This window comes from Suncus etruscus, chromosome 1 (assembly GCF_024139225.1).
Source record: "Suncus etruscus isolate mSunEtr1 chromosome 1, mSunEtr1.pri.cur, whole genome shotgun sequence".
Lineage (NCBI taxonomy): Eukaryota > Metazoa > Chordata > Mammalia > Eulipotyphla > Soricidae > Suncus > Suncus etruscus.
In genome coordinates this window covers 149,016,159-149,041,093 of record NC_064848.1, presented here as the reverse complement: position 1 = coordinate 149,041,093, position 24,935 = coordinate 149,016,159, and the positions used below count along the sequence as shown (strand labels likewise).

Sequence of the window (24,935 nt, the reverse complement as noted above, 5' to 3'; positions counted from 1 at the left end):
GAGAGAAGACGGTACCCTGTGCCTGGCCTTTTGAAAGCAGGAGGAGGGGGGAACAAAAGCCTCCCCCCCACAACAAAGCCCTGGCAGCTTGGTTTTGTCATTAGCAAATAAGTGAGTCAAATTGTTGCTGATTGAAAACAAGCAAACAGGGGGCCCGAGTAATAGCACAGTGGTAGGGCACTTGCACTGCCTTGCACGCAGCCAACCTGGGACAGGCCTAGGTTTGATTCCTGACATCCTATATCGTCCCCTGAACCTGCCAGGAGGATTTCTGAGCACAGAGCCAGAAGTAACCCCTGAGCACCGCTGGATATGGCCCCAAAACTAAACTAAAAACAAGCAAACAGGACCGAGGAGACTTGGGGAAGAAGACAACCACCACCACCACCACCCCACCACCACCACCACCACCCCCCCCTCCCCACCCCCCCCACCCCAGTGCCTCAGAAATAACAATTTTCCCCTTTGGACCTGGCAGCAGTGTCTTTGAAAGTGGTCTGCCTGCCTTTGCATCTCGTGCCTAACTTCTTTTGCTCTAGTAGGTTCTGATTAATTAAATGCCATTGCGGTTAAGCAGAATGAAGATTGATTGGCTCCCATGTGTGCTGATGCTCTGGACTGTGTGAGACCTCTCCTGTCGCAGGGAGAGGGCAGGAGAGTGTGTGTGAGTAGATCAGGCCATTCCCCCAGGCCACATGTTTCCACCCTCATCGAAAGGTTGCTGTGGAACTGCTGGAACATTGGGCAGCTGTGGGTGCCCCTCACCAACCACAGATCCCTTCCTGGTGAAACAGGGTTTCCCCTTCCCACCTTCTATTTTCTGTCATTTGAGTATCACCTCATTAAGTCAACCTATGGAATTGTTATGCACAACAGAAAGTGATCAAGTGATCTCCCCCCCCTCCCAGGGCCCATAAAAACAGTGATCCATATGCAAGGCTCTGCCGAGCCCTTCAGGTTTTGTACCATTAAAAGAAGCAAATTTGTACCCAGAACTCCTTTGAAGGTCCCCTGGTGTAAGGAGAGTGGGAAAACTGATGGATTGTGGATGTGCTTTTTGGGGTGGTGTTTTGTGTGTGTGTGATTTTTTTTTCTCCTCTAATGGGGAATTTCTAGAGCTTCAACAAAGACCCCCACAGACAGATTCTTGCAATTGTGCAGAATGGCGAGTTGCAGCCCTGCTGAGTTCTGGGTAACTGAACCTGCTCACAGCATCTGATAAGCGGGAGCTTCTGCTGGAAAGTCCATTTCAGGGATCCTTGTAACTAGCAGGGAGGTGGAGGGGTGGGGGATAGGGAGTGTGGGGGAGAGAGAAAGAGAGAGGGAGGGCAGGAGGGAGAGGAGAGGAGAGAGAGGGGGAGAGGAGGGAGGGCAGGGGAAGAGAGGGAGGGGAGGGAGAAAGAGAGAGAGAGAGAGAGAGAGAGAGAGAGAGAAAGAGAAAGAGAACAAGCATTTGGCTTTCCCTGATCCACTTGTATTCGCAGCCCCAGCGCACTCTGATTACTGTTATTCATTAAGTCCGACCTGCACCATCAGGAAAAGATTAATCGATATTCATTATGTTCTGTTAACTGAGACTTGGAGGCTCTCTAATGCATTGCAGAAATGTTTCCATTAGAAAATGGTCAAAATAAAGAAGCGCTTTCATTTGATTAGACCAGGACTCCCTCCAGCAAAAAAAAAAAAAAAAAAAAAAAATGGATCGAAGGTCCGCCCCTGCCTCCGAAAGGGTTAAGGCTTCTTTCTGGAAAGGGGGTGGAGGGTGCGCATCTGTGGGGGTGGGGGAGGCAGCATTAATTTATGTAGATCAATCTCTCGGATCAGCGTCTTTCCAAGGATGCTGGATAAATGAGGTCTTCCTTTACAAAGAGACAACAGAAACAGTCAGAGCTCTTGTGCCGGCTTAACAAGGTGAATAAGCCGAGCGCATAATGGAATTCATTTGCACAGTAATTTCGCCCGGGCTGGAGTGGTAAAGCACAAAATAGACCAGCAGCCAGAGAACACTAAGTGTTTGGGATCAGTTGTTGAAAGGTTTAAAAGGGGTTCTAATTCAAGAGACGTTTTACGGTGTGAAGAAGGGGGACCGATATAATCAAAATGATACTTGAACAAGGTAATTTTTCTTGGCCTGGGGCGAGGGGAGAGGAGGGGTGCATGCTGGAGGTGCTCCCTCCATACTGGGAGGCACCATGGAGACGGATCTGGGGCCTGGTCAGGGGGTCACGCTCGAGAACACACCCACAGCACTTACCAGCCAGCCTGACCCAGGGGTTCAATAAATATTTGGTTTCTTTCTGCTGCCTCCTCATGCCTCGTGGTGATGAGGATTTAGATCCTGAGGGCTCAAGGTGGTTGGTGCAGTCCCATGAGCCTTGTCTGCTTTTCTTCACATTCTCTTCTTTCTTTAGGCTCTCACCTCCCGAGTTCCACGTGGGGATCCCTATAGCCCAGGCTCTTTGGGGGAGTGGGGGAATCTTCACACATGAGTATTACTCTGATACTGAGGCTCAGCAGCAAAGGTTTGCACCAGCACCACCAAGAGAACTGGGGGTATTGGGGAACAAGGAGCAGAGATGTGTGAAAGTTTCAGGCTAGGGTGGGTAGGGTGCTTGGAGCTCCCCCAAGCTCACCGAGGAGGAAAAAAAGGCCCGTGGCATGGCGTGGCCTGGGCTCCGGGGTGGAGAGGCTTCTGTCTCCTAGCCACTCCTTCTGTTTCCCTGAGAAAGTTCACAGCTTGCCACCGGGGAGCTACTTATTAACAAAAACAAACAGCAGTGAGAAACCAGCACAGCAGAGCTGAGTCTCACAGACCCTCAGAACTCCTTCCCGCATGCACACGCGCGCTCTGGCTTGGTGAGAAATAATCAATCATTGAATCAAATCAAATCAAATCACCCCTTCTCTTGGGCTGGTGAGAGGCATCTATTTTTCTGGTGGGCCCAGCCCAGGCCTGGCCATTCCAGCGGGCACTGGATCTGCTGCTGCCATCCAGCTGGCCCTGTCCAGATGTCCTGGAGTGATCCCTAAACACAGTCAGGGGATGACCCCCCAACACACACACACACACACACACACACACACACACACACACACACACACACACACACACACACGAGCCTGAACAACAGTCCTGTTCCACAATGCTGGGTTCACTTTGACATTGTGGTCAGTGAGGGTTAGGCCAAGCCCAGACTCTAATCTCTCTGTGTTTGTATGTCTGTCCACATCCCAACCTCCTCCGCCTCTCCTTGGACATGGGGATACCCCTGGCCACCTGCTCAGGTGCCCCACACCCTGGACACCCCAAGATGGCTTGGTAGCTGCTGGTGTTCGAAGGACACAGGTTGGCCTCCCCTGTGATGGGTACCCCACTCCTCCCCTAGGGATTGGGAGGGGGCTGGAGCCCAGGTCTCAGAACAGGACTCACTCTCGGGGCAGTGTCAATCAAGGGGGATTTTTGCCATCGGGACTTGGGCAACCGAGGCAGCCTGAAATGCTTCCTGTTTATACAAGCCCCAGCTGGCGATTGCCTCACAGGGCGCCCCGAGCCCCTGTCTCCCTCCCCAACCATGATCTTGTGCTCCAGTTGCTCCATAAAGCCCCGTTGATGAAACTGACCCATTTCCTGTTGCTTGCTGGGGCAGCTCAATAACCAGCACCTTCCTCCCACCATGAAACTTGACTGAAAGCCTGGTGAAGGAGCCAGCTCTGCCGTGTGGTCCGTGCCCGCCTTGGGGCTGGCACACACATAGGCACAGCCTACACCACCTCTCCATGCTGCCCCCCACCTGCCTCCTGCCTCTCTCTGCTCATGCCAGTGTTCAGGGTTCCTTTCTGTGTTTGCCCTGGTCCTTGGCGGGGGTGGGAGCGAGGGTGCCCAGGGAACTTTCTTGTGGGTAGATTCCTGTCCAGGACTGTCTGGGAGAAGCGGTTCTCCAGCTTTGGGGCTCACTAGCCACCTGGAGGATTGGTTCAGGCTCTGCTCTGGGCCCCACCTTCCAGAGTTTCTGTTTCATTAAAAGCTGGGTGAGGCTGGATAATTTGCATCTCTCCTCCTTCCCTTCCTCCCTTCCTGACCTCTGCTCCAGAGGGCAGCTCTCCTAGTGGAAAACCAGACAATATTTGCAACCCTGCAGACTGGAGATCTAGCTTAAAGGGCTGAATCACAGGCTTTATCAAATCCGGGAGCCCTACTATTGACGGTAGGGGGCCAGAGAGATAGTACAGCAGGTAGGGCACTTGCTTGTAGCTGACCCAGATGATCCCCAGTACTCCACATGATCTTCCTCATCCCCAAACACTGCTCCATGATCCCTGAGCACAGTCAGGAGTCAGCACCATCTATCTGTCTTCTCAGTACACTCAGGAGTCACTCCTTATATTTCCGGTTGGCATTTATGCCAACCCCTCACCTGCCGCCGTGCCTTGTGAGTTCCAGAACATGGTCTCCAGGGCCCATGCTCACTCCTTCAGTAACTTGTGACTGGACCAGATCCACAGGGAAAAGTCACAGTTTCCACCCTGGATAGGAGAGGGGACAGCTGAATGGCCCCCAGTCTCTGAGCAGAACTGGTTGGAGCCTAGGTTAGAACCTCAGCAGACCCGAGCAAACTCCCTTCCTCACCAGGTAGATAACATGAGCACCCTGGGAAAACTGTGCTGCTGAGCACCTCTAGGGTGGGGGCCATGCTTCTGGAGTGCTCACCTCCCATTTCCAAAGCTTTGTGGGCCCCCATTTGTAGTGCCTTTGCCTGACTGGATCAAATGAGAGTATCAAGTACTTCAGCAACTGGCATGCTGTGCCATAAACCCCCTTTTGAAAGATGCAAAATAGACAGGATGTTTGAGGAGTCTCACTGAGGCCTTCTGGAAAGTTTGGAAACTGTAAGGAGAGAGACAAATCCCAAGGCCAAGTATGTTCAAGTGTGTGCCCTGATTTCAAGGCTGGAGTTGCCAAGTGCAAAGTGCTGGTGAGGAGGATGAAGTTGGTAGAAACGTCAATTCTTCCCCAAATGAAAACGTACTGTTTGTTTCAGAATATGAATAAATATTTAGGGTTTTTTTTTTCATGTTTCTGCCCCCCCCCCCTTTTATATTTTTGGTCACACCTGGGGCCATTCCTGGCAGTGCTTGGGGAACTGTACATGGTGCCAGGGATTGAGCCAGGATCAGCTGCAGGCAAGGTGAGCCTTAACTCCACTACTCCACTCCCTCCTGGGCCCTGAGTGAGTGTTTGAAAATTTGAGAAACTGGTTTCTGTGGTGCTTCTTGAAAGCTGAGAGATGGGGGAGTTGGCGTAGAAAAACATCAGGTATGGAAAGTGAAACGGACTCATGTTACCTCATCAGGGCATCAGGAATGGGGCCCAGGATCTCCTATGTGTTAGGCTTGTGTCTCCCCCTCCTGTCCCCCTATTGTATGTTCACGTGGACCACCAAGTTTTAAGTTGAGCCTGACACTTTGTTGTTGTTGTTGTTGGTTTTTTTGGTTTTGGGGTTACACCTGGCAGCCCTCAGGGGTTACTCCTGGCTCTATGCTCAGAAATCGTGAGCCTGACACTTAACAGGTGCAGGAGACACACACCTGAGGTCTCTGTCATATCTATACCTTTATTTCCTAGATGGTGAGGAGTGGGAGGGGAGGGAACACCGTGGGACAAATGGAACCAGAGCCCACAGCAGTTGCAAAGATCTTAGTGGCTTTTATCGCTTCCTAGCATCGCACCAACCTGAATCCTGCAGGGTAAACATGTTTAAATGCCACAAAGTCTGTCGAACACGTTCACGGTGCCAGGAATGCTTCCAGGGGCAAAGCCACCCACCCGCTCCTCCAGCGATGCACACAGTTTCGGAGATCAAGGGAAATCTTTGCCCATTTGAGAAAGAAACTGCTCAAAATAGAAGTGGGTATTTATGAAACCTCCAGAGGGGCCGAACTTTCTAAGTTTAGAAGCAGGAGAAGAAATCACAGGGTGAGGGACTGTAGTGCTGGCTTGTCAGTGGAACATTTCGAAGATATTATGGTGGTTCCTCTGCTCACACCCCCACCCCCTCACCTCCACCCCCAAACTCCTCTGTGTCATGCAGTAGCGTAGCACTTGCAGGTGTCCGATTTGGCTGGAAGGCTCTCGAAAGTGGGCCAAGGGTGTAGACAGACACCTGTCAGTTCTGTGTCTCCCACGAGTCGATTTCCTCCCCCAAAAGACTTTTTATATATTAAATCAATCAAACCACCAAGGTTAAGCTTTTAAATTCTTGCACCTGTTCGTGTGGGAAGGAGCAAAGTTCTCTCTGGGTCTTCTCTTTTTTGTGTGTGTGTGTGTGTGTTGGGGGGGCAGTCTATGCCATCTCCCAGGCCTGCAGTTCCCCTCCTTGCAGCCTATCCCAACCTGAGTCCAGAGCCATCCAGCCCGTGTCCTTCCTGACTCCACGGCATTGCCCACTGAGCTTGTCCAAAACACCACAATGTTGGCTCTTGGTGACATTGGCCTTTTCCAGGCCTCTAGCTCTCCTCCAGGGAAGTGAACCCAAGTTTCCTCTGTGCCTGCTCTCCTTATCGTTTTCCAAGAGGAATCCATTCCCAGCCTTACTTGGTGCCGTCTCTCTGGCAAAAAATGTTTCGATGAGCATAATTTTGAGGCTCCTTGGCATTGCTGCCTAAACTGCATTAGAAGCACAGACAGTCTCCGTGTGCCCAGGATGGGCTCAGATTCTCACCCATGTCCCTGCCCATGTCTCTGCCTCGAGAAACCCAATCTGCTTGTTTCACACGGATGGTTGGTTCCTGGACTCGAAGTCACAGGCCACAGCACACAGCAAGTTGGGGTCTAAGCACTGTTTACCAACACAGGTGTTTTCTCAGAAGGCACTGCCCACCTTTGCTTGTGGGCACCCTGGGTAGCCCTCTGGCTCTTGAGCTTGGGGGGTCCTCATTGCTAAGTCTCATCAGGAAGCAGTAGACTTTGCAAAATATCCTTGCTTGTAAGAGCTGAAACCGGAACTGTGCTGGACTCAAGGGGCAGGGGAGAGTGGGGACAGGCACTCAGGGAGTCCCCTTTGTTTGCCTCGAACAGACATACTCCACTGTATTGATTTTGGGTTACAAATCGAGTTTAGAGAGTGGTGAATTCCTGAGGCTCACCTGCAGAGGGACCTCATCCATTTCTCCAAAGCACAGACACATCAGGCTGTGCCAGGGGTCTTTGCAGCTGCTGCCAGCTGAACAAAAACAAGAGGGCCCGGGTGTGTTCTCCTGAAACTTTTATCATTAAGCAGACCTTAACATTGTGCTTTGAGTCTCTGGCTTCGTTTCCCCACCCTGATTTCCAGTCCTGAGTCGCCAGTTGATTCCCGTAAAGCTATTTAAGTGAAAGTGAAATATCTCTCTCTCTCGGTCTCTGTCTGTCTGTCTGTCTTCCTCTCTCACACACACATATACACCCTGTGTGTGACACTTTCTAAAATAAAAAGGCAGGGAGTGATCATCCTACCTGCAGATTTTTGTGGGAAGTTGCAATGCAGAGACTAAAGAAGTCATTCTGAAACAAGGATGACTAAGGAAACGGGTCTGTGGAGACTTTGTCCAATGGTGTGTCTTATCCATGTGGTCAAGAGGGTCCTGCCTACAGGTACTGCCAATACCCTTATTTCTTCTGTGGCCAAGCCCTGCATTTCCACTCTTAGTCTCGGGTTCTCCACAAACTAATCATGGAGTGAGTGTGCCCGTGGCAGCATTTTGGCACATCCTAAAAGGGACGTTTAATGCTGCTGCATTTCCCTATGAGCCTCTCTGGGTCTTCAGTGACCTAATTGAGGCAGCTTTTCCCAACTGCATCGTCCTTGCACTCAGAAATACCAGAGCTGTGAAGTTCCAGATTCCATAGTGTGGCAATGGTCCCAACAAGCTGGGATTGTGGCACAGGGCAACGGGTGTCCTCTGGGTGGCTTTGAGAAATAGAGCATTCCATTATCAGGCACTGATCAACCATAATGAAAGAGAAAGCTTCTGTGCACCTGATTTTTTTAAAAAAAAATAATATCTGTATTTAAGCACCATGATTACAAACATGTTTGTAGTTGAGCTTCAGTTATAAAAAAGAACACCCCCACCTTCTCACCACCAATGCCCTATCTCCCTCCTCCCCTACTCTGTGCCTGTATTTGAGACAGGCATTCTACTTCTCTCCCTCACTCACTACCATTGTCATGATAGTTGTAGTATAGTTATTTCTCTAACTGCACTCATCACTCTTTGAGTCAATCCTTCCAACCCTATCTCTATTGTCTCTGGGTATTATTACAGTAATATCTTTTATTTTTCTTAAACGTCACAGGTGAGGGAGACTATTCTGTGTGTCTCTCTCTCCCTCTGACCTATTTCACTCAGTATAATAGTTTGTTTCCATGTCCATCCATGTATAGGAAAATTTCATGACTTCATTTCTCCTGACAGCTGCATAGTATTCTATTGTGTATATGTACCACAATTTCTTTAGCCACTGTTCTAGGCCTCTGGGTTGTTTCCAGATTCTTGCTATTGTAAATAGTGCTGCAATGAATATATGTGCACCTGGTTTCTAAAGGGCGTCTTCTAAATGTCACTTGATTATTATAAAGAATCAGAAAATGGACATGCTGCATCATGGGGTCACCTGCATTCTAGCTCCTGGGGGCAGAATTGTACTTCCTTTCTGGTGTCTCCTATCTGTCTCTATCTCCCTCTCTCTAATGTGACATTCAGTGCCTTCCCTCATAAAACTACTTGGAAGATTTCTAAAAGGTATGTGTGATGTGCTTATGCATGTGCCCGAGTGTGTGTGGGTGTGGATGCATGTGCAACTGTGAAAGTATGCACACATTCTCTTCCTTCCACCAAAGAAAACCATTGTCTTGCAGGCTTTTCTCTATGAATCTATCCACCCATCCACCAATATAGACAAATGTTGTTTTTTTTTTGTTTTTGTTTTTGGTTTTTTTGGGACCACACCTGGCAGTTTTTAGGGATTATTCCTGGCTCTGCACTCAGAAATTGCTCCTGGCAGGCTCAGGGGACCATATGGGATGCTAGGGATCAAACCCAGGTCCATCCCGGGTCTGCAGCGTGTAAGGCAAAAGCCCTACTGCTGTGCTATCACTCTGGCCCACAAATGCCTTTTTTGCTTTCATCAAAATTTTTAGTTACTGGGATCTGGAGAAGATAAGACAGAGGGTAAAACATTTATTTGCTTTGCACTCATTTAACCCGAGTTTGATTCCCTGTACCCACATATGGCCTCCTGAGCTCTGCCGGTAGGGATCCATCAATTCAGTCAGGAGTAAGCCTCCAGCACCACCAGCTATGGCCCTGACCCCTTCCCTCAAACCTCCTCCCTCCCAACCAAAAACAGTTCCATCCTGTGCTGGCATCTACTTTCTCTCTGGAATAGTTTCCCCCTTATCCCAGTGAAGTTCTTTCACTGAATTCCTTGTTTCGACTCTGATGACTGTTTCCCGAGCTCATCTGATGGTTGAAACCAGCATTTATGGATGAGCCTCACTGTGCCTGGCAAAGATTCTTTTATTGGGTATTGGGCACATCTTCAGGTGCTTGGTCTACAACTGGGATTCTGACTGGGTGAGGTTTAGGGGTTGTTACTCCTGTCCATGCAGGGGATTGAACCTGAGCCATCTGCTGAGCCCTGTTTGTTAGTCTCTGAGTTGGGCCAGTTGCCTGAGCTGCCCTCTCCTTCTCTGTGTGGGGCATTTCTGCAGGTGCTACCTGCCACCACCCGGTCCAAAGTTTCTGTCTTATCCGTGGACTTGAAGGATTCCAGTTCATCACTTCCAGCTAGAATTCCCTCCAGGGAAATGGACCTTTCTCTTTGCTTCTGGTGACTCCATCACCCAGGAGGCTTTGTAGGAGCCATCTGGGCTTGCTTCCCCTCAAGAGCAGAACTTGGTCTGTGAGGTGTGACACTACTCGTGAGATGTGACAGTATCTGTGATGCATGACATGGTCTGTGAAGTATGACATGGTCTGTGAGGTGTGGCTTGGTCAGTGAGGTGTAACATGGTCTGTGTGGTGCGACGCAGTCTGTGAAGCGTGACACGGTCTTTGTGGTGTGACACTGTGAGGTGTGACAAGGTCTTTGAGATGTGGCATGGTCTGTGTGGTGGGACATGGTCTGTGAGGCATTATTTGAGCACGTACACTGTGTGAGTCACAGCACCAGATAACCCTTCTCATCTCACCCTGTACTTGCGTTTTGCTTTGTGGGATAACGTTATCCATGGTCTTCCATCTGGTGCTTGTGAGAAGTGACATTTCTCCCTCGTAGACTGGTGGCTTTCTGGTTCCCTGCGAGAGTCAATAGCCTCGCTGGTGCTCTCCCCCCCATCATTCATTTCCAAAGCACAGTGTTGTTTAACAGCCATTTCAAATGGCAAGAAGCAGGATTTTTGTCTTTTTTTCCCCCCCCCTTTACAATTGTATACAGAGGGATTTTTATTGACTGGATATGCTCAATGCATTTATCTTTGCTGCAACTTTTAGGCATCACAGACCCCTTGGGTTAGTTCCTGAGTCCTTTGCCAAGACATCACAATTCCAGTTTCTTGCTGGCCAGCAACGACACCTTGAGCTGTCTTGGATTTTTCAGTGGTCATGGCCAGGAGCCTTGGCCACCATGCCATGAGCAGCGGGTGGTGGTGGCTATAGGGTATCTTGTTTCTCAGTGGGCAGACCAGGAAAACACATTGTGTCCCAAAAATCTAGAGTGCAGGGCTAGAGAGATAGTACAGAGGGTATCATCCATCTAGCCATCTGTCCACTTGTCCATCCTTCCGTCTGTCTAACCAACTATCCCTCCCTCTAAGGCAAGCAGGTAGGGCACTTGTCTTATATGCAACTCACCCGAGTTTGATCCCTGGCATCCCACAGGACCAGTCCCCTGAGTCCCGCCAAGAGTAATACCTGAGCACAACTGGGTAAGGCCTCCTCTCCCCAAATCCCCCAAAATCTAGAGTTCAAATTGTTACAGGCTGTTTAAATCTCAGTGTCCTTCCTGTGTTTTCACTGCTTCTTCACATTTTAGCAGTATAACTTCCTTCTCATCTATAGAAAACTTTTATTCCTTAATAATAAATACTGACTCAAGTTTTATGATACCAATATTTATATTATCATAAATGCTAAAACTATGGAGCAAAGTTTAATACTCCTTTGTAACTTCTATTCTTTCCTTGGAATGCATCCAGCTAAGGCTATATAATTAAATTGCTGTGTTCTGAAGTCCCAGAAATAAATTATTCCTCCCAGTCACTTGTTCAAATGTTGATGTATGGGGCAGGTCCAGATCTTCCAGTTTAGGAAAAGTTTTTAGGGGCCTGAGAGATAGTACAGCAGGTAAGATGTTTGCCTTGCACACAACTGTTGCAGGTTCAATCCTGCACTCTGTTATAAAGTTTTCTAAGTTTCATCAGGAGTGATCCTGAGTATAGAGCTAGGAGTAAACCCTAAGTACCAAATTTGTCCCCCAAATTTTTTTATTTAATTTTTTGAGATACATATGCATGAATATGTCTTTATATATGAATTTTTAAATACATATCCTTAAGAACCATGATTACAAACATGTTTGTAGTTTGGTTTCAGTTATATAAAAAAAGAACACCTCTCTTCACCAGTGCAACCTTCCCACCACCAATGCCCTCCATCTCCCTCCTCCCCCACTCCTGCCTGCATTCAAGATAGGCATTCTATTTCACTCACTACCATTGTCATGGTAGTTGTCAGTGGAGTTATTTCTCCAACTGAATTCACCACTCTTTGTGGCAAGCTTCATATCATGGGCCAGCCCTTCCAGCCCTCATAGTCTCTGGTATCATTATTATTACAATAATGTTTTTTACTTTTTTTTTTTTTTTTTTGGTTTTTTGGGCCACACCCATTTGATGCTCAGAGGTTACTCCTGGCTAAGTGCTCAGAAATTGCCCCTGGCTTGGGGGGACCATATGGGATGCCGGGGGATCGAACCGCAGTCCTTCCTTGGCTAGCGCTTGCAAGGCAGACACCTTACTTGTAGACCACCTCGCCGGCTCCTTTTTACTTTTCTTAAAACTCATGAGGAGAGAGATTATTCTGTTTCTATCTCCTTTGAATTTGCTATTTTCTATACTTGTTTTTGTTTTTGTTTTTGTGTCACACCTGGTAGCGCTTGTTCTGGGCTCAGAAATCACTCCAGCCAGGCTCAGGGGACCATATGGGATGCCAGAATTTAAACCACTGTCCTTCTGCATGCAAGGCAAACACCCTACCTCCATGCTATCTCTCCAGCCTGTATTCTGTATACTTTTTGAAAATGAAGGAGCCAGAGAGATAGCACAGTGGTAGGGTGTTTGGTTTGCATGCGGCCAACTCAGGATGGGCCCAAATTAGATTCCTGGCATCCCATGTGGTCCCCTGAGCGTGTCAGGAGGGATTTCTGAGTGCAGAGCCAGGAGTAACCCTTGAGAGCTGCTGGGTGTGGCCCAATCCCCCCCAAAAAGAAAGAAAACAATTCTTCAACTACCACCTTTGTATTTTTTTTTCTCAAATGCACTGCCTAACTATTTGAATCTTTGCTTTTTCAGTGTCCTACTGAAGTCTGTATATCTTTGATCTTTATGGCTAGAGCACACTCCAGTTGGTTGACATGCTCTGGTTTGTGCGACAGTAGCATACTTTCGATAGTAACCTGTGCTATTTGCAAACCATATCTAGTGGGCTGTATTGCATCCATGTCATTTCATGGGCTTGCAGGGATGTCCCAAGGACGAGAGTCTGATAAGTAAGAACTGTGAGGTAAAAGGGCAAGTGCAGTTGCAGTTTTTAAAAGATACTGACACGTTTCTCCAGCGAGGACTTTTACCTGGCTCTTTCACGCTAGCAGTAGTATATATTTGCCTAGAATGCTTTGCCCGGAGTCTTTTCAAAAGACAGTCTGCAATTTAAAATTCTCTAAACTTAGGGCTGGAGTGATAGCACAGTGAGTAAGGCGTTTGCCTTGCCTGCAGCCCACTTAGGTTCGATCCCCGGCACCTATATGGTCCCCCGAGCCTACTAGTAGTGATTTCTAACCCACAGCCAGGAATAATCCCTGGGTGCTGATGGGTGTGGCCCAGAAATAAACAACAAAACAAATAAATAAATAGAATATTAACAAAAATATAATAATTCTCTAAACTTAATAGAATAAAAAAAAGGGTCTTTCAAGATAGTTTAAACTTATTTTTTTTTAGAGTGCTAGAGGTCTTTTCTAAGTTTCAGACATGCAGGGTGAGCTTTACCACTGAGCCACCTCCCACACCGATTTATAAATATTTATTTTATTATAAATGAGGTTGAACATGTTTGCTTTTGTTTTCTTAATCATTTTCTATTTATTTCTGTATAAACATGAAGTGTGTATTTTTATGTTTTCCTACTTTGTTGTTGGCCTTTTACAAATTCTCTTCTTTTTTTAAAAGTGTTTTTGGGTCATACCTGCTGTGTTCAGAGCTCACTCCTGGCTCTGAGCTCAGGAATTAATTCTGATGGGGCTCAAGGGACCATATGAGGTGTTAGAGATTGATCCCTGGTCAGCCATGTGCAAGGCAAGTACCCTCTCTCCCTCCTTCCCTCCCTCCTTCCCTTCCCTTTTCTTCCTTCCTACCTTCCTTCCTTTATAGTTCCTTCCTTCCTCCTTCCTTCATCTTCCTCTCCCTCTCTTCCTCCCTTCTTCCTTCTCTTCCTTCCTTCACCCATTTCTCCCTCTCTTCCTCCCTCCTTTTCTTTTTCCCTCCCTCCCTCCCTCCCTCCCTCCCTCCCTCCCTCCCTCCCTCCCTCCCTTCCTTCCTTCCTTCCTTCCTTCCTTCCTTCCTTCCTTCCTTCCTTCCTTCCTTCCTTCCTTCCTTCCTTCCTTCCTTCCTTCCTCCCTCCCTCCCTCCTTCCCTCCCTCCCTTCCTTCTTTCCTTCCTCCCTCCCTCCCTCCCTCTAATAGCTCTTTATGTATTTGGAATATGAGTCGAAAATCCTTCACCCACCCACTCTTGGTCATAGACGTTTATGTTTCCTTCATTGTCTTTGCCTTCTGAGTCATCTAAAGTCTGTAATCAAATGTATCTTTTTGTGTATGACTTCTCCACTTTTAGTCTAAGTTAGAAAAAGCTTTTTCTTGTTCAGGCTTGTAAGTTCTTTCTGATATCCATTTTTCTTTCCAACTTTTTTTAATTGAGGCACATCCTCAAAGAGGACACTTAATAGTCAGTAGCTCAGCAAGTCTTCACAAAATGAGCCTTTTTTTCAGCAACACCCTGATCTACAGGAAGAGTCCTGCTGTCATGTGCCTGCTTCATCTTGCTCATGACCATTGTCAACCCAGAGGAGAAACAGCCCCTCGCTATCAGCCTCCAGCTCCACAGATTAAAGCACCATTATTTACCATTTTGTTTTGTTTTTGGGTCACACTGGGCAGCGCTCAGGGGTTCCTCCTGGCTCTACGTTCAGAAATCGCTCCTAGCAGGCTCGGGAACATATGGGATGCCCGGATTTGAACCACTGTCCTTCTACATGCAAGGCAAACATCTTACCTCCATGCTCTCTCTCCGGCCCTGTTTATTGTATTTTTCATTCTATAAGATGCACATAGTTTTTCTTTTCTTTTCTTTTCTTTTCTTTTCTTTTCTTTTCTTTTCTTTTCTTTTCTTTTCTTTTCTTTTCTTTTCTTTTCTTTTTCTTTTGGTATATCTTTATTTGAACAGCTTGATTACAAATATGATTGTAGTTGGGTTTCAGTATGCAAAGAACACCCCCCTTCACCAGTGCAACATTCCCATCACCAATGTCCCAGATCTCCCTCCTCCTCAACCCACCTCCGCCTGTACTCTAGCCAGGCTTTCTACTTCCCTCATTCATTCACATTGTTAGGATAGTTCTCAATGTAGTTATTTCTCTAACAACACTCATCACACATAATTTTTCGATGCTCTCCTCCCCTGTATTCAGGCTTCAGCTCCAGGTGGCATTTGCTCCATAAGACGAACTTTTGAGTGGGGAAAAAAAGTGTGTCTTGTGGTATGAAAAATACGGTATTTATTTGTTTGTCTGTTTGTTATTTGGTTCTTGGGCCATACCCAGTTGTGCTCAAGGCTTACTCCTGGTGGTCTTGGAGGACCGACCATATGGGATGTGAGGGGATTGAATTAGCCATGTGCAAGGCAAATACCTTCCATGCTGTACTATCTATCACTCTTATCTCAAAAGCTTTAACAATATTTGAGCCTTTGCATTTGTTTTCCTGCAGAATCTTGCTTCTACTCTTTTGGGTCCTCTAGGATCTATTAGGTTGGTTACTCAGAGGTTCTGGTCTTGTAGCTGATAAAGTTTTTTTTTGAATAAAGGTTTAATAAAAAGTATTATTAAAATCTTGAATAGTATGGAATATCCCATGAAAGAATGAAGTCTTAAATTACAGTCAGAAAAAACCTTGAACAAAAATGCTCTAAAATGTCACCATGAAAAAGCAGGTAAAATTGAACTGCTTACTCTGCTTTTCTCCTTGGAAGAGTAAACTAGAATTCAGAGGCCCAGAATAGACTGAGATAGATTCAGGAAAAAATATATGTGAGATACAATCCAAATGTATTCAATGAAAGAATTAGGGCAGCATGATCCATTCTTAAAAGAAAGAAAAGAAAATCAATATAGATCAACCCTGATTTCAGCCAGATGCTGAACCAAGAAGGGGGGAGAAATCAAACATCTGTTATAAACATCTATGTTCAGTGATGGAATGGGAAATATGCTAATAATTAATAGATAGATGTGAAATCTTAACAGAGAAATGGGATCTATTTAAAGGGAACCAAATATAAACTTTACAACTGGAAAATACAGTATTTGGAATGTAAAATTCTCTAAACAGAACAGAGAGCAAGAAAAGAATCGATAAGCTTGTAAATAAAGATTTCCTATTCTTATTATCTCTCCCATTTTTTAAATTTATTTTGACTCAGAGGAGCCAATACCTGGCAGTGCTCAGAGACCACATAGGGGTTAAGTCCTGAAACTCCTGTATTATATTATTTCCCGAGCTGTGTGTGTGTGTGTGTGTGTGTGTGTGTGTGTGTGTGTGTGTGTGTGTGTGTGTGAATTTTAGGGGAGGGCCATGTCCAATGGTGCTTCAGAGTTATTCCAGGCTCTATGCTCTGGGGTCATTCCTAGAGGGCTCCAAGGACTATATGAGATGCCAGGGATTGAATCCAAGTTGACTGCATTCAAGGAAAGTAAGTACCTTAACCTGCTGTACTATTGTTCCAGCCCCACTTCATTGCTCTTGTTTCCAGAATTCTCCTGACTATTGTTTGTTTTTCCACATGAATTTTGGAAACAAAAATATCAAATATCTTGATTTCATATAATACCCATTGGTACTTCCATTCAGTCACTTCACGCTTATTAATTGAGGAGAACTAACATCTCTGAGATTGAGGTGTTTTATTTTTAAGAGTATGTATTCTATCCAGGTGTTCTTTTTATGTTTAGTAAATTATGTTTTAAAGTTTTCTCAATATCTATGATATCTGCCATATAAATGCATATCTCAACTTATTATGGTCAATAAAGGTTCCCACTATCTTCTAATTGATTGTATTTGCATATATGAAGACTTTTGGGCTCCACGTATATTTTAATAGTTTTATTAAGATATCTTTTATAAAAATAAAAGGGGGGGCTGGAGAGATAGCATGGAGATAAGGCATTTGCCTTGCATGCAGAAGGTCGGTGGTTCGAATCCCGGCATCCCATATGGTCCCCTGAGCCTGCCAGGAGTGATTTCTGAGCATAGAGCCAGGAGTAACCCCTGAGCGCTGCCGGGTGTGACCCCCCCCAAAAAAAAAAAGATATCTTTTATAGGGTTGGAGAGATAGTACAAAGGGTAAGATACTTTCTTTGCACACGACTAACCTTGGTTCCATTCCCCCAAATCCTCTATGGTTCCCCAGAGCCCACCAGGAGTGATCCTTGAGCACAGAGCCAAGAGTAAGCCCTGAACAGGCCCCAAAACAACAACCCTCCCCCCAAAAAAAAACTATCAAAGATATCACTTACCTTAATTCACTTAATATGTGTGCAGTTTGGTGGCTTGTAGGAGAGTCGCAGAATTATTCAGTCATCATTGTATCTTGATTCAGTTATATTTCCATCAGCCACAAGAAAGTCTGTGCCCACTCAATGGGTCATTTGCAGTGGGCTTCTTTCACTCTTTCACTGTTTTGGGGATTCGTTCCTGTTGTCACCCCTTTTGCTGTTCTTCTCCCAGCTACATGCAGTAGCTTCTCATTCTGGCTTTTCTGTGCTGGTTAATTTTGTTTCCTTATGCCACTTACCCTCATGAGAGATTTCATAGCAAGTAGCAAGGGTGCTCTCCCTTCTAAATTGCCCCACTCACCCTCACACTCACACCTGGTAGAGACTGCAATCAGTAGACACGCAATCAACATTCTTTGTCTTAATGATGAGCCAGGTCCCATTTCTAGGACACCTCTAACTTGGTAAAGTTAATGTGTGGCTTTTATCATACAAATTTTTGGGTGGGGTGGTTTTATCCTTGGCAAAAGGTAATTAAGGAGTGGAAAACTCATGTTACAGCCAACAGCCCAATAAAAGCACTTTTGTATGATAGATGGTTTGTAATGATCAATGTGACATTTTCTTTCATTAGAATGAATGTATTGCTGGTTCTCCAGATGATTCTTTGAGCCCAAGATTCTATTGTTGTCAGAGATGACTTAGCAACTTGTATAAAGCAGGGAAGAAGTTGGGTGTGCAGAGGTTGGGATCAGAGGTTTGAACGCAATCAGTTAGCTCATATAAATATCTATATGACAGTGGCCCAAATAGGCCAAGGGCTGTGCTCCAAAATTTCTTAAGGTGATTATATGGACACATTTTACAATGGGAAAAATTATGGTCACCAAGATGTCATTTGTGTTTATATCTTCAGATCATACTGAACAATTAAAAAGAATGCTTGGGGCTAGGATGATTAGCATTTTTCTTGCTTGCTGACCTAGGTTCAATCCATGGCATCCCAGATGGTCCCCAGAGCCTGCCAGGAGTAACCCCTGAGCACAGCCGGGTGTGGCCCAAAAACCAAAAAGAAAGAAAAGAAAAAGAAAAAGAATGCTTGCCGTTTAGATCAAGCCTTAAAGAATTTTAAGGACATGTAATGGATGCTTGTGTATATGACGTCTTTGACCTAATAAATGTGATTAAAAAAATTAGGCACATTTGAGAAAAGGGGGGACAGAAAACGAGTGGCAGATTGATTCATTCACTGATTCATTCATTCACTAATTCACAGAGACAGATTGATTTCCCCGAAGTATCTGGGCTGGAGTGGTGAGGAAGGTAGAACTGGGCTCAAAAGAATATGCATTTGTTGCAAGAAAACACTGGTCTGAAAGAAAGTAGTTGGAAATTGAATGGTTTGATTTAGAAATAATATCTTAAGGACAGATGAATTGTAAAAATAAATAAATAAATAAAAAAGTGGGGTGTGTGCGCTGTGCCTCCAGCTTGAAGCGGTGATTTGTGAGCCTCAGGGAGCAGATTTAAGTGGACTGGACTGAGCAGGAACTGGAGCCAGAGAAGAAACCAAGGGACTGGATGACTGGAGCCCGAGCAGAGAGATGGAGCCAAGAAGCTCCTGGCCCCGAGAATTCCTCTATCCTGGGCAGGAAGTTGGGGGCTCCCCCTTGCCAGAACACAGGATGTCTGTGTGATGGCGCCTGTGTTGTCTTCGCTGTAAGGATCGGGGTCATCTCCTGTGGGCTCCAGGGAGCTCAGTCTTCAGAGAAAGGACTTCAGAGCAAGTGCCATATTTTTTTTCCTTTTACATAGATTTTTAGTGGGTCAGTTCTCCATGTCTTTAGTTTTTCTTTGGGGACCCGCTCACAGTGTTCAGGCCTGGCTCTGTGCTCAGGGATCACTCCTGGTGGTGCTTGGGGACCAGATGGGATACCGGGGGTTGAACACAGTTTGACTCTGTTCTCTCTAGCCCCTCCTTGCTCTTTCCGTTCATCCTCTTCTCACACTTCCTCCAGAGGCTGCCCTGTGGTAGTCGAGTCTTGTGGTTTTCTGTAAAGGATTAAAAAGGAGTGGTGACATTTCCCTAAGTGCTTAGCATGCACACGTGTGTGACTGACTTGGTGTTAGTCTTTTTACACACACACACATACACACACACCCCTCCACATTGCCAAGGACTGAGCCAAGCCAAGCCAAGCCAAGCCAGTGCTCCATCACTGAACGCCATCCACAGCCCCCTGAAATTTATCTTGTAGAAAAACACTGGATGAATTCCACTGGGGATGCAGTTTGTCTGTTTATCCTCTCCTGGCAGTTAGAAGCTGTGCTGGTGCTCCCACTGCCGGCCCCTTCCTGCTCACTGTCTTCATTTTGAAAGGTGGCCTCACAAACCAAATGCTGCTGCCAGAGTGCCGGCCATTTGTGTTCTGTCTATTTTAGGGGACTTGGATAAAGTAACTATTGTTCCAACAACAGTCCTGCAGCTGCGAGACCCATCTCCCCTCCTAGCCCTTCAGTGTCAGGGACCCTGCATAACCAGGAGCTAACCCTGAGTGGGGGCAGCCCAGGCTAAGGGCCCCTACTTTTTCTCTCTTCCTCTACAGATGACAAAGCCTGGCTTTGAAGTCAGGTTGCTCACAACACAGGGCTGTCCTCCCGCTCCTCACACAACCAGTACAACCTTTAGTTCAGGAAGAGTGCCTTGGCCGTCCCTTTCCAAGGGGATGAGGCAGTCGGTGGACCCTGCCCAACTCCACTTATGGTAGAGAGGGCATCTTTTATCTTCTGGCACTGCTGGGTCGAGATGGCCGAGTGGCCCAGTTGAGGGTGAGCATGTGTGAAATCTGTGGTACTTGTAAGCGTGTGAAGTTATGTGTGAGTATATTTGCAGGCGTGTGTATAAAGTATGTGTAAGTATATATGCGTGTGTGAGCATGTGAGTTTGTGTGTTTGTGCATTTGTGAATGAGTATGTGTGTGAATTCTTTCGTTTTTGTTTGTTTGGTTTGGTTTTGGGTCAATACCCAGCAGCACTCAAAAATTACTCCTGCCTCTGTGCTTATAAATCAGTCCTGGTGGGAATCGAACCTGGGTCAGCCGCATGCAAGGCAAACCCCTACCCACTGTGCTATCACTCCAGCCCCATCAATTCTTAGTCTATTATATATGAATCCATTGTGAAGGTGTGTATGTGTGCATGTATTTGTACAAATGTGAATGCATGAGTTGGTTGGTTGGACTTTATATGTGACTATGTTTATGTGTGAACGTGTGAGAAAATAGGTGTGATGCTGTGAATTGGCGTGTCTATGTGTGTATCGGCGTGTTTGAGTGTGTGACTTGAGTGTGAGAGTGTGTGTTCACACATGTATGGAAAGCTCATCCTCAGCCCTCGTCACCAGTGTCTCACTCCAGCCAGCTTCCCAGCAGCAGAGCTGTCTGGCCTTAGCGCTGGCTTCTCCCTTGTACTCAGCTCTTAGAGCTAATAGTTGCCCTGAGGGACCTTCCAGACCTTTTTGTCTTACTGTGTCTCCTCTCGGAATCATTTACTTCTTCTGGCCTTGTCTGTCCCACTCTGGTGAGTGTGGAGGTATCATCACTGCTGTCAGCCTGGCTGAAGAGCCATGGGTCACTCCCCCATTTTTTGTCTGTGAACTGAGTGGTCTGTCCACTCGCTGCTCTGGAACTTGGATTTTAAAGAGTGCAGAGGCTGAAATGAAGAAAAAAACAAAACACTTGAGACTACTTGTCCCTACCGTACCCCAAAGACAGTTCCACAGGCCACCACACACACAACAAGGCAGCCCTCAGCCAGGTGACCTAGGCAAAGTCATGACAGCCCACATTCTGGGTATCAAAGTGGCAGCCAGGTGCCAGCTCCTCACCCAGAACCTCGGGCTCCTGGACAGTTCCTGATGCTGGTCTGGTCAGCATGAGCCTGTGAGGGCCTCAGTTCCCTTCCTTAACAACTCTAGGTACAGCAGATGGTCAAAACTCCCCCTTTTCAGGACACAGGAGCACCCATGTTTCAAGGTATCAATGAGCCTGCTAATTGTGGTCTCTGAACTTGGTGACATTGGGGAATCATGTCCTCGCAGAAACTGAAGCTAAAAGATCTCAGTGCTGGGGGCTCCACAGGAGGTAGGGTGCAGTCCTTACCCCTGGAACATGGGTGACACCATCGGAAAGATTTTATCTTTTCAGGAGTCTGGGTGGTGGGGTGTAATTGGCGCCAGCCAGGAGGAAGGGAAGGGGAACATGGAGGCAAGTCCTGCACAGACACTGAGGAAACGCAGGGGCTACTGAGCCAGGCAGGGGTGTCTGAGAATGTTCCAGAACACTTTTGCTTTGCCCAGGCTGGGTGGTGTAGAGCTCTGAGAAGGACTGTGGTGGGGCCATTGCAGGTTCCACAAGATGGCTACCAGGTGTCTTTAAGACTGAGCCAGAACCAGAGAATCTGTGGAAGGGCTGTTGTCAAGGCAGGTGTACCAAATTACTGGGGCGCAGAGAGTGGGGGGACACAATAGCAGTGGGGACCACAGGCCTCTGGCTCACCACAGGGAGACTTAGATACATCTCAGAGTTCCCCAGAGTGTGTGCTTATGCCATGCCATCTAATATCTGGAAAAGAAAAGGTCAATAGGAACAGGTAGGAACAGCTTTCCTTGGTAGCTGGGAGTTAAATATGCGAGCAGCCTCCCAAGACCAGAGAGCTTCACTTTGCCTTCTTTTTTTGCCCTCTTCTTTTAAGGCAGAGTTAGAGCTGTCTATCCCAGAGAGGGCTGGGCATTTAGGTACTTTTGTAGTTACTCAGAGATTAGTCCCTTGGCTCTGCGGTACTGCATTTGTGGAGGTGGATTCTGGATAGATAGTATAATGGTGTCCAGCCCTACATTGCTTCTCATTTATCCTTGTATCTCTCAGAGAGTGAAACTACATGCTTAGCACTAGTGATAGTAAAAATTAGAATGTGTTTTTGGCCCAAAAGAAATCCATCTTCGGAGTCGCGGCCTCGCTCCGAGGTCGGCGCGGCGGGAGCTGACGCGGGACCCCCGCCCCCCCCCCCCCGACCTCCCCCCCACCCCCGGAGCTGCGGGAGCCACGCGGCGGCACGGACCGGCCCGGACCGGCTCAGCCCAGCCCGGAGGTAGAGCCGCCGCCGCCGCCGCCCTGGGCCAAGCTCGGCCTGCGAGCGCCGCCTCGCCCGCCGCCCGCCGCCCGGGTGTTGTCTAAAAGTGGTCTCCAAGATGGGAGGTGCTGTGAGTGCAGGGGAAGACAACGATGAGCTCATAGATAATCTCAAAGAAGCCCAGTACATTCGGACCGAATTGGTAGAGCAGGCTTTCCGAGCAATTGATCGTGCTGACTACTACCTTGAAGAATATAAGGAAAATGCTTACAAAGATTTGGCATGGAAGCATGGAAACATCCATATCTCAGCTCCGTGCATCTACTCAGAGGTGATGGAAGCCCTGGAACTGCAGCCTGGTCTCTCATTCTTGAACCTGGGCAGTGGCACTGGGTACCTTAGCTCCATGGTGGGGCTCATTCTAGGTCCTTTTGGTGTAAACCATGGGGTGGAGCTCCATTCAGATGTGATAGAGTATGCAAAGCAGAAACTAGACTTCTTCATCAGAACGAATGATAGCTTTGACAAGTTTGATTTCTGTGAGCCTTCCTTTGTTACTGGCAATTGCCTGGAGATTTCTCCAGATTGTTCTCAGTATGACCGTGTGTACTGTGGGGCTGGAGTGCAGAAAGAACATGAGGAATACATGAAGAACCTTCTCAAAGTTGGGGGCATCCTTGTCATGCCTCTGGAGGAGAAGTTGACTAAGATTACACGTACTGGTCCTTCTGCTTGGGAAACCAAAAAGATTCTGGCTGTTTCATTTGCTCCTCTGATCCAACCCTGCCATTCAGAGTCTGGAAAATCAAGACTTGTCCAGTTACCACCACTGGCAGTTCGAAGCCTTCAGGACTTGGCTCGCATTGCTATCCGGGGCACCATTAAGAAGACCATTCATCAGGAAGCTGTGGTCCAAAATGGAAGCGGGTTGAAGAACACTCCTAAGTTTAAACGGAGGAGAGTTCGCCACCGTCGAATGGAAACAATCGTCTTTCTAGACAAAGAAGTCTTTGCTAGTCGGATATCCAACGCCTCTGATGACAATAGCTGTGAAGGCTTAGAAGAGGAACGGAAGCAGTGGGAAGAAGAGAAAACCCTGCCTGAATCCAAGCCAGACCCTCCAGTGAACTTCCTGCGTGAGAAGGTCCTGAGCCTCCCCCTGCCAGATCCCCTGAAGTACTACCTGCTGTATTACCGAGAAAAGTAATGCCTGTCCCCAAGTTGACTGGAACAGATACAATCGAAAGGGAAGTGTTGGACCCTCTTTATTGCGTTATCTAGTCCTTGGTTGTCTTCTAGAATTTATCCAGTGGTATGATTTCCTAAGAAATAATTTGATGTAAAGTAAAGTTCACAGGTGCATGTTTTCTCAGGAGGTAGAGAAGGTTTTCCCTCTTTAGCCACACCGATAAAACTTGACTCTCCACTTAAGAGAAGCTTAATGACATTTCTCACCTGAGATACTCCCCCCACCCCGCAGGAAACCTGAAATCGTCATTCACTCATGTTGCTTTTTAAAATATGAGACAAAGCACAAGTTTATAAATCTTAAAAGAGATGTTAATTGTAATTTAAGAAAAGTGGTGGGAAAGTTGAATACATCATCAAAGTATGAGATATCTTTCAGGAATCTCCAAAGAATTTTGAGGACTTTTTTTTTTCTTTATTCCAGAACCAATGTTAAATAACTCCTTGAATGAGGGATTATTAATTTCTGTAAGAACAGAATGACTACCAACAGTTCACCCAATAGTGGATGGTGGACACAGTAGACATAGAACATAAAATGTGTGCAAGAGTCAGCAAGGTGTGCCCTCAGGAGAGGGAAAATGAGCAAAATTTTGAAAGATAGATTGGAACTCTAGACAGCCTGCAGGGATATGTGGGGTGTATATTATACTGTAGTGAGACATTTTTTTGTAATCATATTACTGTACTGATTCAGATTTTAGCTTTTGTAATTCTGGCGAAAAATACTTGTTAGTTTTCTACATTTTATTAAGAAATATCTTTATGGAGCTGGAGAGATAGCACAGCACAGTGGGGAGGGCATTTGCCTTGCATGCCGTCAACCCTGGCTCCATCCCTGGTATCCCATATGGTCCCCTGACCACCACCAGGAATGACCCCCAGAGCTCAGAGCCAGGAGAAACCCCTGAGCACTGCCGGGTATGACCCCCCCCCCAAAGAAATATCTATATTTATATACTTTCATTGTTTTAGAATAATGTAACTTACAGTGATTTGTGAAATCCATCTTTTCCAGGCATGTATTGTGAGAGCCTTTTATCTTTTTTAGGCTTACGCTTCTAGAAAAGGTGATCCTATCAGATGGCTGCTATATATTCCAAAACATTGATTCTTTTCAGTCTTTCCTTTTTTTAAACCAAAGAATGGTATAAAATGTTAATAAACCCAAATATAGAAAGCTGATGTGTGGAATTAAGCACCCAGATTCTATAAATGTATCCTTAGCCTCCTTTTTTCTTCTTGTTTTGTTTTGGGCCACAACCAGCAATATTTAGAGGTTACTCCTGGCTCTGCACTCAGGAATTAATTCTGGTGGTGCTCAGTGACAGTCTGGGATGCTGGAGATCAATCCATAGTCAGTTGTGTGCAAGAAAAGCATCTTACTCACTGTATTATCTCTCCTGCTGTATATTCATAGCATCTTTGGAGTTGTTGGTGTTCATTCTCTGTTGTATCAGCATCTAACG

At 46.5% G+C, this 24,935-nt stretch overlaps 2 protein-coding genes across 2 annotated transcripts in view; both read left to right on the top strand.

Moving 5' to 3' along the window:
• The window catches only part of HIPK2 (homeodomain interacting protein kinase 2), a 172,531-nt gene that overhangs the window by 6,882 nt on the left and 140,714 nt on the right, over positions 1-24,935 (top strand). The window lies entirely within an intron of this gene.
• On the top strand, positions 22,313-23,940 carry LOC126011330 (protein-L-isoaspartate O-methyltransferase domain-containing protein 2). Its single transcript, XM_049775096.1, has one exon. The coding sequence runs from the start codon at positions 22,337-22,339 to the stop codon at positions 23,423-23,425; it is 1,089 nt and encodes a 362-aa protein (XP_049631053.1). The 5' UTR covers positions 22,313-22,336; the 3' UTR covers positions 23,426-23,940.